Genomic DNA, 14,292 nt, shown 5'->3' on the forward strand with positions numbered 1-14,292 from the left:
GATATATAGTTTTAATAAATAAGTAAAAATACACAATAATAATTGTTTGTCTTTAAATATCACTGATCAGCTAAGACCTATATCACGAGCACTAACACTAACACCACAGCATTATTCTTTTATTGTTAAATGTCAGCTTATAAAGAAAGCACAGCAGGAGCACATTAATGAGCTTCAAACTGCTGAAGACTAAAAACTCTGGTGAGCTTCAAATGATCTTGACTCGCATTTAATCTCTGCTCTACTGGTCAAACTGTGGTAGCTGCAGATTATTGGGGTTAACTAAAACGATTTACTAGCAATGTACATATTACTGATATTTATAATAATGTACTTAACAAACAGTTTGCATCTATTTTGACAATGTTATGGCACTTCATAGACAGAATTAAATTTACCAGAGTGAAGAAGAACCAGAACTCTTTATTGACTTTAATGTTTCTGTATTTTTCTGACATGTTGTGAATGTCAGATATACAACAAATATAAACTTTAAGAGCCACTTTTCAAGTTTTTAGTTCAGTTTCTCTTTATATATTTGTGATATATTTCAGCTTAACTTTAGTCCAGAAAACTCTCAACAATGTTACTTAAGTACAAATGAAACAAAAAGAAAAACAGTCCAGTGTCGTACATTCACAAAAAATTTCTGTAACTCTTTTTTTTTTTGGTGGCCCTGAGGTGCAAAAAAAGCCTCCTCACTTACACTGACATCTGAATTAATCCAGTGAGCTTGTTCACTCAAAGTTACTGCTCTGTTTCATAAATAATCCATCAGAGCCACACACACAGTGATCTTTATTTCATTAAAATGTTTATAATGATGAAACCAGACAGTAAATGTTGGGAATGTCCCACCCAGCTGTTAGACTGTTATGTTGTAGTAAAACAGTAAAACCTTCTGTTTGACGTTCCTTTTTGCTCTTGGAATTTTGTTAATGTACAACAACTGTCATGAACCGAAGTTCAGTGCACGAGCAGAACCCAGAAGCGGAGCCAACACACACAGGAGTACGCAAAAAACAAACTTTATTTTAACCAAGGGTGTCCCGGGAGGGTAAAAGAACAACACACGTGAAACTAGAGAAAACGAGGCACCGGGAAGAGAGTCGCGCAGGAACGCCGGGAACGGGACCGTGGGAGGCTGTAACAGAAAAAGGAAAAGAATTACTGGGGCGCGGGGAAAATAGCAGCATAAGAGGGGGAGTGTAAGAGTCTCACAGTCAAAGCGGGGCCGTGGAAGCCGGAGGGAGGGGTGAGGGTCCGCGGGGAGCACCAGGAAGGCGAGGAGAAGGCTATTGACAGTGATCAAACTCCAGGCGGGCAGGTGGACAGGCAGGTGGCTCAAAAACACGCCGAGCTGTTATCTGAGTGTACAGGAAACAATCAGCGCTCATACAGACAAAAGACGGTCTTCACAATCACTCCCCGTAAGAATACGTCACCGCTGTAAGACGACTAACGGACTGGCGTGGATCGGCAGGCTGGGCTGGGTGAAATAGTCCACCTGCTGATCGCCCGGGATGAGATGCAGGTGTGGAATCAACAGCCACGCCCGTGGGCATGAGCATCCCATCCGCTCCTCGAACGCCGGGCCGCGGACCATGACAACAACTGAATAATAAATGAAATCATGTGGATTCAAAACAGCTGCAGTCGGACTCATTTTGTGTATCTGCTCTGAGTTTATCTACACAGTACCAACACACAGAGCAGACTGTGCACACATCACATGAGAGCAGACCGGGTTTTGACCCATCAGAGAGCTGATTTAATAACTTATCTTCTCCTCTCAGTTTGTATCCTTTGTGCATTCATTTATATAAATGATTGATGGAGGATTTCTAAAAATTACCCCACAGTTCTTCAGCTGAGACATCTGAGTTAGAAAACACAAACACTGCAGTTGTCTGCAGTTGACGGTCATAGAGCGCTCGTACTCGCAAGAGGCACTCACGGACCCGCGCTGTATCACTGTCTGCAATCTTTATTTATACGAGCTTGAGTGTGTACAAAGATAACAAAGTTATTCTAAGAACTCAGAGCTGAGGTTCCCCTTTTCTAAGTTGCATGTTCTTAGAAAAGAGGAAGCTGCTGGTAAATAAGTTTATCACACAAGAGTTCATGTAAAAAGTCACGTAGACATTTGCTTGCTTAGTGATCCTAAAAGAGCACATTCCATGCAGCTGATCACATTATGTACAATTTTCCTCTGACAATGATGTAGCTTCCTTTATCATCATCAGCAGCAGCTTCCCTTTTGTTGGTAAGAAGAACCATCTGCTTCCCGTTTGGCTGAATAACCATCCATCTTCTTCTGCTTATCCAAGACCAGGAAGCAGGTAGAATGTCCAAAACTAATAAACTTGTTGCTGCCTTTCATAGTGTGTAACTTGAAGGCCCTGAGTACTTTCTCCCACACTGAAAACACTGGAATGATAACATTATTTGAACATTACCTGATAAGACTGATTCAGGACAGACAATTAGTTATGTTAAACTTTTCTAGCAGTCCTTCACAAACAGGGAACAGTCTGTCTATTCTCTCCATCTGTCAGCTGCTGCTGGCTCTTCCTCCTCCTCTTCCTCACACACTGCTGAGTTTGTCCTGGTGGATCATCAGGGGTGCAAAGCCTCACAGATGATGTGCAGCAGTGGGTCCCTCAGTCTGTCCTCACTCTGGACACTTGCAGTTGTCACACATGGAAATCAAATGTGTGATAAGCTGCAGGATTCAAACACAAGTGTAACTTATAAATACATGTTCATACTTTTATTCCACAATCAGAGAGAAAGAAACAGAGAGAGAGTGCAGGACAGACAGACAGGTGACAGTCTCAGGTGTACACACTGCTACAAAATAGCACAAGAGAAGGAGGATTTAGTGTTTGTGTTATTACGGGTGCTAAACAAGAAGAGTTCCAGATGGTCCAGTGGACACATGTGTGACTCCTGTGATTAAAGCATCTTTCTTTCATCTTAACGAGTGAACCGTCAGCTCGTTCAAACACACGTTAAAGTCCGTTTGGCTCGACACCACCGAACAGAGGCAGCAATATAACACAGCTAACATTAACAGTGCAGTGAATCCTGCTTGTGCCGTGATATTCAGGACTGCAAACCGAGCAGCATCACTGACTTTCAGCTTGTTGTGTTTTTGGATATATGACTGACTTTAATTATCCATAAAATCATCACATTCTCTGTAAGATTAAGGTCAACTATCGAACAGCGTATATTTTAAAGTAAAGGCTTTAAAACCAAGTTAGTACAAACATCACTAATGTCACATAACTTTGCCGACATGTGGCCAACAGTCATGTTTTAATGTTCTTCATTATTAAACATTTGCACATAAATAAGTGGCATAATATTCAGTAAGGCAAGGCAAGTTTATTTATATAGCACAATTCAACAACAAGGCCATTCAAAGTGCTTTACAGAGACATTAAAAAACAAAAACAAATAAAAAGCATGATTTAAAATTGATTTTAAAAACCTTTAACTTAAGAGTGTGGATTTGGTGTTTTATTCAAATGCAGCTGAGAACAGGTGAGTCTTCAACCTGGATTTAAATAAACTGAGTGTTTCAGCTGATCTGAGGCTTTCTGAGAGTTTGTTCCAAATATATGGAGCATAAAAGCTGAATGCAGCTTCTCCGTGTCGCTTTCTGACCCTGGGAACTGATAAAAGACTGGATCCAGATGACCTGAGGGAAGGTTCATACTGGGTCAGGAGGTAACTGATGTATTTTGGTCCTAAACCATTCAGACCTTTATAGACCATCATCAGAACTTTAAAGTCTATCCTCTGACGGACAGGCAGCCAGTGTAAAGACCTCAGAGCTGGACTGATGTGGTCCACTTTTTTGGTCTTTTTTGGTCTTAGTGAGGACTTGAGCAGCAGAGTTCTGAATGAGCTGTAGTTGTCTGACTGATTTTTTAGGTAGACCTGTAAAGATGCTGTTACAGTAATCAAGCCTGCTAAAGATGAATGCATGGACTAGTTTTTCCAGGTCCTGTTGAGACATCATATCAGTACTTACTTTTAAACGTTTACTCTTTGGCCGCTCCGCTTCCACCGTTTTATTTGGCAAGATTATCCACACCCACCGCCGCGCTATGCAATCTGGGATATGTTGGGCCACGAAGTCTACACAGCCACATCCGTAGAATTCAGGGAAATGCAGACCCTGAATTGGGATACAGACCAGGAGTGACGTTTCGCCACATGTTCTCCTTAAGTTGCTGTCTGAGTGGTGTCCAAGAAACGATGTGGGCTTCATAGATAATTGGCAAACCTTCTGGAGGAAACCTGGTCTTGTTAGGAGAGACAACATCCATCCCACTTTGGATGGAGCAGCTCTCATTTCTAGAAATATGGACAAATTTATTAAACCCCCTAATATATGACTATGAGTTGAGTTGGGACCAGGAAGCAGAGTTGCAGTCTTACATGCCTTTCTGCAGCTTCTCTCCTTCTCAAACAACAGCCTCAACACAGCATTTAATCTGTTATTAGACTATTAAATATTTCACTTTAATGTTGCAACTATGCGGTCACTTCTGTCTTTAAACAAAATAATATTTTCCAGTTACAGAAATCATGAAATCCAAACTAAAGTGTTACTGTTGCTATATGCATTTTATATAAATAATCGATGATGTTACTGACATGAAGGAAGAGAAAGTTACAGGTTGCATCCTTTGACTTTGTCTCCGTGCCTTTGGGCGATTTTCAGAAGGACAGATGTTTCTATTCTATTCTTAAATCAATTTTTTCAAACACAAACACTATTTCAAAGCTTCTAAAGAGTAAAATATTAATGATAATTATAATAACAGTAATAAAAACAAAAGCTCTCAGATCCATCAAACCAAGCAGCAGAAAGAACAATAAGAGAAGACAAAACTTTAATCTTGTAGACTTCATTATGTTCCAGCTGCTCTACAGACGCCGTGACCTCGAACTTAAGCAGGTCGTAAAGTATGTGCAGCTCAATAACTTCATAATTACACCCTGTGGTATTAAGGCATCAGAACAACTAAGAATAACAACTACAAATAATGTTTTTAGGTTTCTGTTGTACTGCAAGGTTCTGTACAGGAGAACCAAACCAAAAGCAAATGTTACATCTCATTTACACCCGAGCACGAAGAGCCATCAAAATTGATCAAATTGAATCATCTTTGTTTAGATGCAAGAAGAATCATATAGAAATGAAAAAGTATTAATATAAATCCAGAGCAAAGATATCCTCTAAATCAGCGTAGCACATGTGCAGCTGCTGGGATTCACTTAAGCATTCAGCTCGTTGCTGTTGCAGATTTTTCTCTCGCTGTTCTGGCTCACAGCACTGCAAGCACAAAAATAAATATCCCCAAAGGTGTGAAAGGGAGCTAATTAGTAAGAGTATTGTGACTCTCCGCAGGAATAGTCCAGCAGTAGAAATCAGTCCAATAACGAGGTGTGTAACATCTAGCAGGGTGACAGAAAAACCCAGGGTAATTTCTAAGGACCTCAACGTCTCTCTCACATTGTGTTTTTTAAACATGTTTCCATTTGTCACTTCAGTCCCATCCATCCATTCGCTTCCGCTTATCCTTTTCAGGGTCGCGGGGGCGCTGGAGCCTATCCCAGCTGTCATAGGGCGAGAGGCGGGGTACACCCTGGACAGGGCCAACACACGGGGACAGACAAGCATTCTCACTCACATTCACGCACATTCACACCTAGTGGCAATTTGGATTATCCAATTAACCTATTCCCACAAGCTGCATCTTTGGACTAAGAGTAAGGATTTATCCACAGGAGAGCTGCGTTCTTACAAACCATCCCACTGTGTAAACCTGACATCTGTGGAACAGCTGAGCTGTATGATGTGTACAAGGACACAAAACATTATTTACCATCAGATTCTGAACCCTCCATGTGTTAATCAAGAAACTGCTGCTGTGCTACATCCATAACTAATGAATAAATTAGGAGCTAAAGCTAAAAGGACAGTTTATTTGTACCAGCTTCATGTGAACACATTCAAGAACATCACAGATGAAAGAAACATTAAAAACTTGCACACTACATAAAGCAAGAAAAATAGTTTTTCTTTCAGGTGGTTTCAGAAAAAACAAAAACATCAAACACCTCCAAGACTCTCTTTGAAAGAGCTAAAAACCTTTATTTTCATGGTCCAATCATGAGTGAACTCCCCGATGAAGCCTTGTGTGCTAAAACATGTCAGAGTTTTAAAGGTTAAACATGAGTTTTCAAAACGTTTTGCTGGAGAACAATGAACTATTTGACTGAGTTTCAATTATTTACAGACGAGAAAAACCAGGACAGAGAAAAAAGGACAAAACTGACTCAGTAAAACAACAGAAAATAAGATCCCATGTGCATCTGTATTATGTAGAAGTTCAGCCCAGCAACCAGTTCAGTTCAACACAAGTTTAAATGATTCTATCTGAACTCTGTGGAGCCTGATCTCAAGCTTTTTGAGTCTGACTCTGAAACCAGACGATCTTTCTGTCTCTTCAGATTCACTGTGATCCAGTGATGGGAGTGATTTCAGCCCTGAGTGATCACTCTGATGTTTGCACAGAGCAGACAATGAAGTGAATGTTTTGGCACATTGGTAACAGTGAAACAGTTTATTAGTAACGTGGGATCGTTTGTGTTTGGAGTATGAACTGAGAATCCTGAAGCTCTTGTCACACTGGTCACAGCTGTAGTTTCCTTCCATGTGTGTACGTTCATGCTTGTTACGATTACCTGAATGTGAGAAGCTTTTGTCACAGTGTCTGCACTTGTATGGTTTCTCTCCTGTGTGGACTCGTTTGTGTATTTTAAGCTCACCTGCAGTGGTGAAGGATGACCCACACTGATCACAGAGGTGCTTTTTAACCCCACTGTGAATCAGTTCATGTTTCTTTAAGTCATATGATCTGGTGAAGCTTCTCCCACATTCGTTGCAGTATTTCAGTTTGTCTCCAGTGTGTCTACGTTGATGTGTTTTTAGGGTGGCTTGCTGACTGAAAGTTTTTCCACAGAGGTCACAATGAAACTCTTTCCCACCACCACAGTGATGACAGGGTTGAGAACTGGATCCTTCTGTGTCGCTCTGCTTCTAAACAAAGACACAAAGACAGTGTAAGTCAGTCCTTCAACACTTTTATCCTGAACGTCGCCTGAAATAAAGAGCATCTCTGCAGACGTCCCATTACATTTTACTGTTTCAGTTAACACACTCAGTTTACTGGGCTGCAATAACTATAATACTACCACCATAACACTACAGTAATAATAAAATCATAACTGAAATGAAAATCTGAATAATCACTCAGAGCTGCTTTTCCATGCAGTAGAATTGCTAACATGATAAAAATACAAATACATACCTCACAGTAACTGCACTTGTAGAGTCTCTTTCTGGTGTGGATTTGGTGGTGTAGTTTCAAGTAACGTGGAGATTTAAAAGTCTTCTCACACAGGTCACATTTATAAGGTCGTCCCTCAGTGTGGTTAAACATGTGTAGTTGTAACTGTTTGTCTGTAGCAAAGTATTTGCCACACTGTTCACAGCAGTACACATCATGTCTGGTGTGAATGCGTAGGTGTATATTTCGGCTTCCTCTGTGGCTGAAAGTTTTTCCACAGATGTCACAGCTGTATGCCTTAATTCCAGAGTGGGTAACTAGATGTCTCTGTAAGCTGCTACTGTGAGTAAAAGCTCTGCCACACTGATCACAGCTGTACGCTTTAACTTCACTGTGGAGGAGTTGGTGTCTTTTTAGGGAACCCTTGAAGGAAAAAGACTTTCCACACAAGTCACAGCTGAACGGTCTCTCTCCAGTGTGGATGACCTGATGCCGTTTTAGTGAAGCCTTCTCAGCAAAATCCTTCCCACACTCATCACAGCTGTATGCCTTAATTCCAGAGTGGGTAACTAGATGACTCTGTAAGCTGCTACTGCGATTAAAAGCTCTGCCACACTGATCACAGGTGTACGCTTTAACTCCACTGTGGATGAGTTGGTGTTGTTTTAGGGAACCCTTCCTGGAAAAAGACTTTCCACACAAGTCACAGCTGAACGGTCGCTCTCCAGTGTGGATGACCTGATGCTGTTTTAGTTTAGCCTTCACAGCAAAATCCTTCCCACACTCGTCACAGGTGTACGTTTTCTCTCTCTTTCTTCTGTGAGGTTTGTCGGCCTCCTGAGAGCGCTGACTTCTCGCTCCATGTTGGTCCTGCAGTGACAGAGATACAAACAGAGGCAGTGAGTGAAATGCAGTTGTGGAACACCTGAACCTTCAAACTCCCTCCATTAACACTAGTTTTAAACCTGAAGGTGGAGTGTGGCACCAAACACCTTAAAGGTCTCTTATCCCCACCTGCTGGTAGTTCTAACACATTACATCCAACCTGGTGTTAAAAATAATTCATGACTGTTTAAACACTGAAATCATGCCCATCCCTCCTGATTGTACACACACACACACACACTTTTATATTATTTTATAATTTATATCATATTGTTGTTTCCTATTACATATTTCTATAATATTTTATAGATTTATATATAATCTTTTACTGATAATAAATCCTATGTTTGGTTATTTGTTTATTCAAAAGGAACCCCATTAGTTTCCACAACAGAGGTTGCTCGTCTTCCTTCAAATACAGGTGGAAAGTGGATTCAAAATATCCACATAATTTTACATCCACAGTGGGGTTTCACAATTAAAATATAAGCAATCAATAATAATAATGATAATAATAATAATAATAATATCAATAACATTGAGACACATTACACAAATTTCAAAAACAAATCATCTCTTACAATATTTACAACAACTAAAAGCTCTATAAATCAGCTTTTAAGTGTTCATTGAAGTTTTGAATAGTTGCTAATTCTCTAATTTTATAAGGCAATTTATTCCACTTAAAAGTTGCTCTAAGTATAACAGTTTTACACAAAGTTACTTTTAACTCGAGGATTTACTAAGTTGCAGTTTGTTGAAAACTGTGTAATATGATTATGTATTTCATCTGGATACTGCAGCTGAGCAGAAAAAAAATGTGTTGTGTTTAACAGTATTGCTTTCTTTATAACTACAAGTATTAAATCCCAGTTCTTTGTATTCCCTACGGAGATAAAGACATGGCTCAAATTGGTCAAAGCTCAAAAGATGATCTCTATTTTTCATTCCCAGGAATGGACACCTGAACACACGAACACATAAGCTCAGGTCTGAAGCACAAACAGGAAGCCTAGTTATGTATATACTTCCTCTAGACGTCACACACACTTTAAGTTTCGATCAAAGACTCTGCTTAGTTTCACTTTCTGGCTGCAGCTCCTATTTCCTGCAAAAGCATGTAGTTTCCTGTCAGTACTTTTTGGCACAGACTGTACTCAGAGTTGGGCCTCTTATACATAAACAACATAATCAGCAAATAATAATAAGAATATATATTTAAATCCCAACAGACCCCCTTTTCATCTTTTTTAAAAGACGACATAAACCCTAATTTATCCCATTAAGTTTTACTTTCATGTGACAGTAATAGCTAAAATATAAGAAACATCTAGCTCTTAGACAGCACCTCACGTTTGCGCTGGGCTGTGAACGGTCCTCCCTTAATTATTACCCCCTGTCATGATTGCGGCTGTGTGCAGGCAGGATGAGGACCCAAACGCAAGCTCACGGAGGCAGGAATGAACTCAAAACACAGCTTTATTGCTGGACAGGAAAACCATACAAACTAAACTGGAAACTATAACATATTCACGGCTGTGAATGAGGGAGAACGCGACACAGAACTGAGGGAGACGCAGACATAAATGCACAGAGGGTTAACGAGGGAAGTGGGAATACACTGGCAACACAGGTGACACTGATAATCATAACGAGACAGGGCAGGAGTGAACACAACGTGACGCATAGTGACGAGGGACTGTCAAAGTAAAACAGGAAGTGCACAGAGGTTTAGACAGGCGGAGAGAGAGAGGACAGACATAACGGGCTGGGGAAAAATATTGAATGAAACACAAGGAGGGGAAACGAGGGCTCACAGATACACAGAGGGGCACACAGGGGGTAATCAAATAAGGAACGTTTTGGCAGAACCTAGGAACCATGGCATAATGAAAGAACAAAAGTACAAAAACACATGAAAACTAAGAATACTGGGCCAACGTGGCCCAGGACCATGACACCCCCTTTTTAAGTAGAATCCCAGTTTAAACCCACTTCTGACTTCCCTCACTGCTCACGGTAAAATCCAAACAGATATAATTAGCTTTTCCTAATAACAGGTCCTACATTACTTTTTATCACTCTTTGGAAACAGCCTCTATAGAGTTAAAATTTACTCCTGGCTTTTCACCCCCTCTACGGGTAACATATATCTGGCCTTAACACTATTCTTGGGCAATTTACATAACATAGAAATCCTGCAAACTATAACTAAAGTCCTTCTCATTACTCTTCATCACTTTTATGCTCACATTTAACCTGTGTCTAACAAGCTTTTAGTCTCCTAAACCACACATTCTCTGGAACTGAGGTTCTCTGTGCTCTGTGCTTCTTTTCGGGGTCTCCCTTTCTCTGGTTGGTTCCTGGATTCTCGCCAACCCCTCCGTGGTTTTGCTCTGGTTCTGGAATCGCCTGTAAAAGATAGATAACAAAACACCTTTCCCTGCTATGCCTCCATAACCTATTATGTTCATCAATTGTTCGCTTAATTCAATTCCACAACACAGTGTGATGGGAAATCAGCTGTGTTTTGCTGCCCATTCATTTCAAATCTGGCGCGAACCGGCGAGACAGTTCCTGAATCAGTCACGTGGTACGGACTGCCCGCGAGGCCTCGAACGTCACTGCATACGTAATCAAAGGAAGCCTCGATACGCGCTTCACAAAAACTCCCGAGATTACCCGACACAGGTATCGAAGCTTCGACACACAGGACACATCACTGCCGTTGAGGCTGCGTACTTTAAAGCTGCAGAACCTGAATTGGGATACAGCCATGATGATCTCCAGCTTTGTGCTCGTCAACATTCTCACCTGAGTTAAGAAGACGATTACTGAAATGGTCTCAGCAGGTCCTTTAATGACAGCAATGAAATGCAGTGATAAGGCTTTTTTGGGATTAAGTTCGTTTTCATGACAAAGAAGGACGATGCAATTCATCTGATCACTCTTCATAACATTCTGGAGTGTATGCAAATTGCTATTAGAAAAACTTAAGCAGCAACTTTTCCAATTTCCAATATTTATGCAATTCTCAAAACCTTAGGCCACGACTGTATAACCTCTTTTTAAGTTTTGTGGATATTATACATGTTTATGCTCAGGATATGTCGGCCAATTTCCACTGGAAATGCCTTTTAGTTAAACTGTCAGCAAGGAATTTGCATTTGCACTGTTAAATTTTTATATAACTTTAATGCACATAAAAACAGCTGCTTGTTTAAGTGAAAATACATTGATGAGTTTTTTAATAAAGTTGTGGAGTTGTAAAGTATTTTGTCTAGTGTCAATTATATCGTCAGCTACATCGTTATCGCAAATTTTCAAATGTATATCGTGATAAATATTTTTGGTCATATCGCCCTGCTCTGTCTGTCACCTTCTGTGTTGAGCTCATCGTTTTCTCTGTAGTGGCTGAGCTGAGTCCAAGTAGCTGAAAATGTTCCTCTGCTGCTCCGTCAGACTCTTCTCCTCCTGCTGATCAGCTGGGACACAAAACAGATCTTTGTTAGGCTCCACACTGCAGTCAAAGTGTCTCATATGTTCATCTGACAAGTAAAAGAACACATTTTTGCTTCCCAAGGTGGGCAACTTATTGGAAACAAACACAGAAGGTTTGAGCACTGATACCTGGCATGCTGGCATTGCATCTTTCATTGCTGGCATTGAAAGATGCAATGGCAGCAATGAGGATTGTCAAGACTGAAACCAATCATTAAGCAGTAGTGGACTGACCTCCATTTGAGACTGCTCCAGCTGCTCTGTGACAGTCAGTAGATCTGCTACAAATTGCAGATCATATGCAAGTTTTGGAAATGACATTATAAATATTCCTAACTTAGACATGGCAGCCATGTTGATGTATTACCTATATTGGCTGAAAATGTTCATTTCCAGAGAAAAGACACAGGCAGACTATGTTTACAGGATGTGATGTTACATGTTATTATGTGATGTTATTGAAATCATCATGAATAACGGGAGTGGTGATTTCTATAACTTTGTGTATATAATTTGGCATTTCTTACTGATGTAGGCCAAACATAAATACATAATAAAATTTAATTTATTTTAAAGGTTTATTTGCAAGACACAAAAACAGACAAAATAGAAAGTTCCACATGTATTGTGGAACTTTACACACACACACATAAAACATGTTAAGGATTGTACATTAACATAAAACTGTTGTCGAAATTCATCAGCGAAACACACACACACACACACACACACATATATATATATATAATTTCCCTCGGGATTAATAAAGTATATTGATTGATTGATTGATTGATTGATATATGGAGAGAGAGAGAGAGAGAGAGAGAGAGAGAGAGAGAGAGAGAATATGCAAACAGCTACCAAACAGTCATCATAATTCATCATACAATCAACAATTAACAATCACTAATTAATATTAAAATATGTAACATAATGTATTGTTTGGAGTTTAGTCTGATTGTTTCAGGATGACCTGCCATTATCCAATCACACATCTGCTTATCTGTATCTTTTGCTCATTTCTCCTCTTCTTTTCTATTTTTTCTAAACTGAGCCCCTGATGACTTTGAACTTTTCTTCTCCATCTTCCATTGGTTTTAATTTTGCACTCCAGTATGAACACAAATCCCCCAACTCGAGGATCACCACAACATAACCTAACAGACCTACACCTTAGTTCACAGATTCACTTTGTCTAAGGTTTATTTCTGGGATTTCACACAAACCAGGATTCAAATCATGAATACATAATGAGCTTGGATTTACAACATTATGAATGAAATGTGCTCTGTTTGGAAGCAGCAGGCCTCCCTCCCCTTTCCAGGGATTGTGTGAGAGACTTTAAATCATCAAACTGTAAATTATAAATTTTTTGCCAATGCCCGTGATGCCGCCCCCCACCACGATGCCGCCTCCGGCAACCGCCCGTGTCGCCCGTATCAAAAACCGCTACTGTGTGTGTCACAAGTTAATCTGGCTGTGGGCTATGGTACTTGGCCAGAGGTGCCGCTGACTCGACTCCATTTGAGCGCACACAAAGTAAACTGCACGCTTTAATTGTGCAGCAAAAACGCTGAAATCGGAGTAATAACACGTACGAGGGGAACAATGAGAAGACAAGATTCTCCCGATCGTTTACTCTTGCTGTCCTGTGAACAGCATCGGCATGAGAATATCACCAGGTAAACCCGCGACATTTTTAAACATTTTGTTGTTCAAGAGGAACAAGACTAACGTAGTGTGTTTGAGGGAACCTCACAAATGTCACAGATGACACATTTGGTGTTTATTTGCCTTTTTGTCGGTAGCGGCAAGTCTGCCACACATCTGTTCAACCAACTCCAGTTAATCTGGAACACCACCCCACGTGTACACACACACACACACACACACACGCACGCACGCGCACACACACACACACACACACACACACACACACACACACACACACACACACACACACACACAGTGAAACGTTTGAGAACCACTGCTACAGAACAATGGGGATTTCCGTTATATGGTAACGCCTGCACCTCACGAGACGCCCACAATCGTACGATGCTAATGCTTGAGAGCGCGCGTGTGATGCAAGTATGTGTAGAGTGTTGAGCGCGTGATCAGTGTTGAGAACAACAACTCACGAAACTTGACCTTTCTATACTCGTGGCTGACTTGCACTTCTAATCTATTCGTTTGCACACTTACACACATCCAGCTGTGGTTTCCTGTTTTGCTACACTCTGAAGAGGCTCGCTTTGGTCCGCTTGAAGCTGACGCTCCGGTGCGTGTGTCAAAAAGATCAACACAGAAGCACTGCGTCGAGGCATGATTCGTTTGGCCAGAGTCACGTGATTAGTGATGTCCGAAGCTTCGTTTAGAACGTACTTTTTTTAAATTGAACTTTATTGAAACATAATGAGTATACAACATACAAACAGATGAAGTTTTATCAGAACATGAACATACAAAATCAGGGGTAAAAAATTATCTTATGAGTATGCGCAAAAATCAACATATATATATTGTTCTG

The 14,292-nt window shown here is 40.5% G+C and overlaps 1 protein-coding gene and 1 long non-coding RNA gene across 4 annotated transcripts; both read right to left on the minus strand.

The window, feature by feature from the left end:
• Nucleotides 1-1,033: 1,033 nt before the first annotated feature.
• LOC134620180 (uncharacterized) lies at nt 1,034-1,497 on the minus strand. The gene is made up of 3 exons (XR_010092087.1): nt 1,446-1,497; nt 1,222-1,367; nt 1,034-1,144 (listed from the first exon to the last, which is right to left on the minus strand). It is a non-coding gene; the product is annotated as an uncharacterized LOC134620180 (long non-coding RNA).
• A 4,283-nt stretch (nt 1,498-5,780) lies between these two features.
• Nucleotides 5,781-14,063, minus strand: LOC134624704 (zinc finger protein OZF-like). 3 transcript variants are annotated; one of them, XM_063469720.1, is made up of 4 exons: nt 13,968-14,063; nt 11,641-11,746; nt 7,398-8,246; nt 5,781-7,126 (listed from the first exon to the last, which is right to left on the minus strand). In XM_063469720.1, the coding sequence occupies exons 2-4, from the start codon at nt 11,656-11,658 to the stop codon at nt 6,434-6,436; spliced, it is 1,560 nt and encodes a 519-aa protein (XP_063325790.1). In that variant the 5' UTR covers nt 11,659-11,746; nt 13,968-14,063; the 3' UTR covers nt 5,781-6,433. The 3 variants fall into 3 exon arrangements, with proteins under 3 accessions (XP_063325790.1, XP_063325789.1, XP_063325788.1); XM_063469719.1 differs by lacking the exon at nt 13,968-14,063 and having other exon boundaries at nt 11,641-12,259; XM_063469718.1 differs by lacking the exons at nt 11,641-11,746; nt 13,968-14,063 and adding an exon at nt 11,076-11,421.
• Nucleotides 14,064-14,292: the final 229 nt, after the last annotated feature.

Source organism: Pelmatolapia mariae, linkage group LG3_W, assembly GCF_036321145.2.
Source record: "Pelmatolapia mariae isolate MD_Pm_ZW linkage group LG3_W, Pm_UMD_F_2, whole genome shotgun sequence".
Taxonomy (NCBI): Eukaryota; Metazoa; Chordata; class Actinopteri; order Cichliformes; family Cichlidae; genus Pelmatolapia; species Pelmatolapia mariae.

Excerpts from the sequence above, each read along its gene's own strand:
- LOC134624704 (XM_063469718.1), bottom strand. The coding sequence starts at position 11,216 with ATGAAGAGTGATCAGATGAATTGCATCGTCCTTCTTTGTCATGAAAAC. Across the intron at positions 8,247-11,075 it reads TAATCGTCTTCTTAACTCAG|GACCAACATGGAGCGAGAAG; the intron begins GTGAGAATGTTG and ends CTGTCACTGCAG. Across the intron at positions 7,127-7,397 it reads ACAAGTGCAGTTACTGTGAG|AAGCAGAGCGACACAGAAGG; the intron begins GTATGTATTTGT and ends GTCTTTGTTTAG.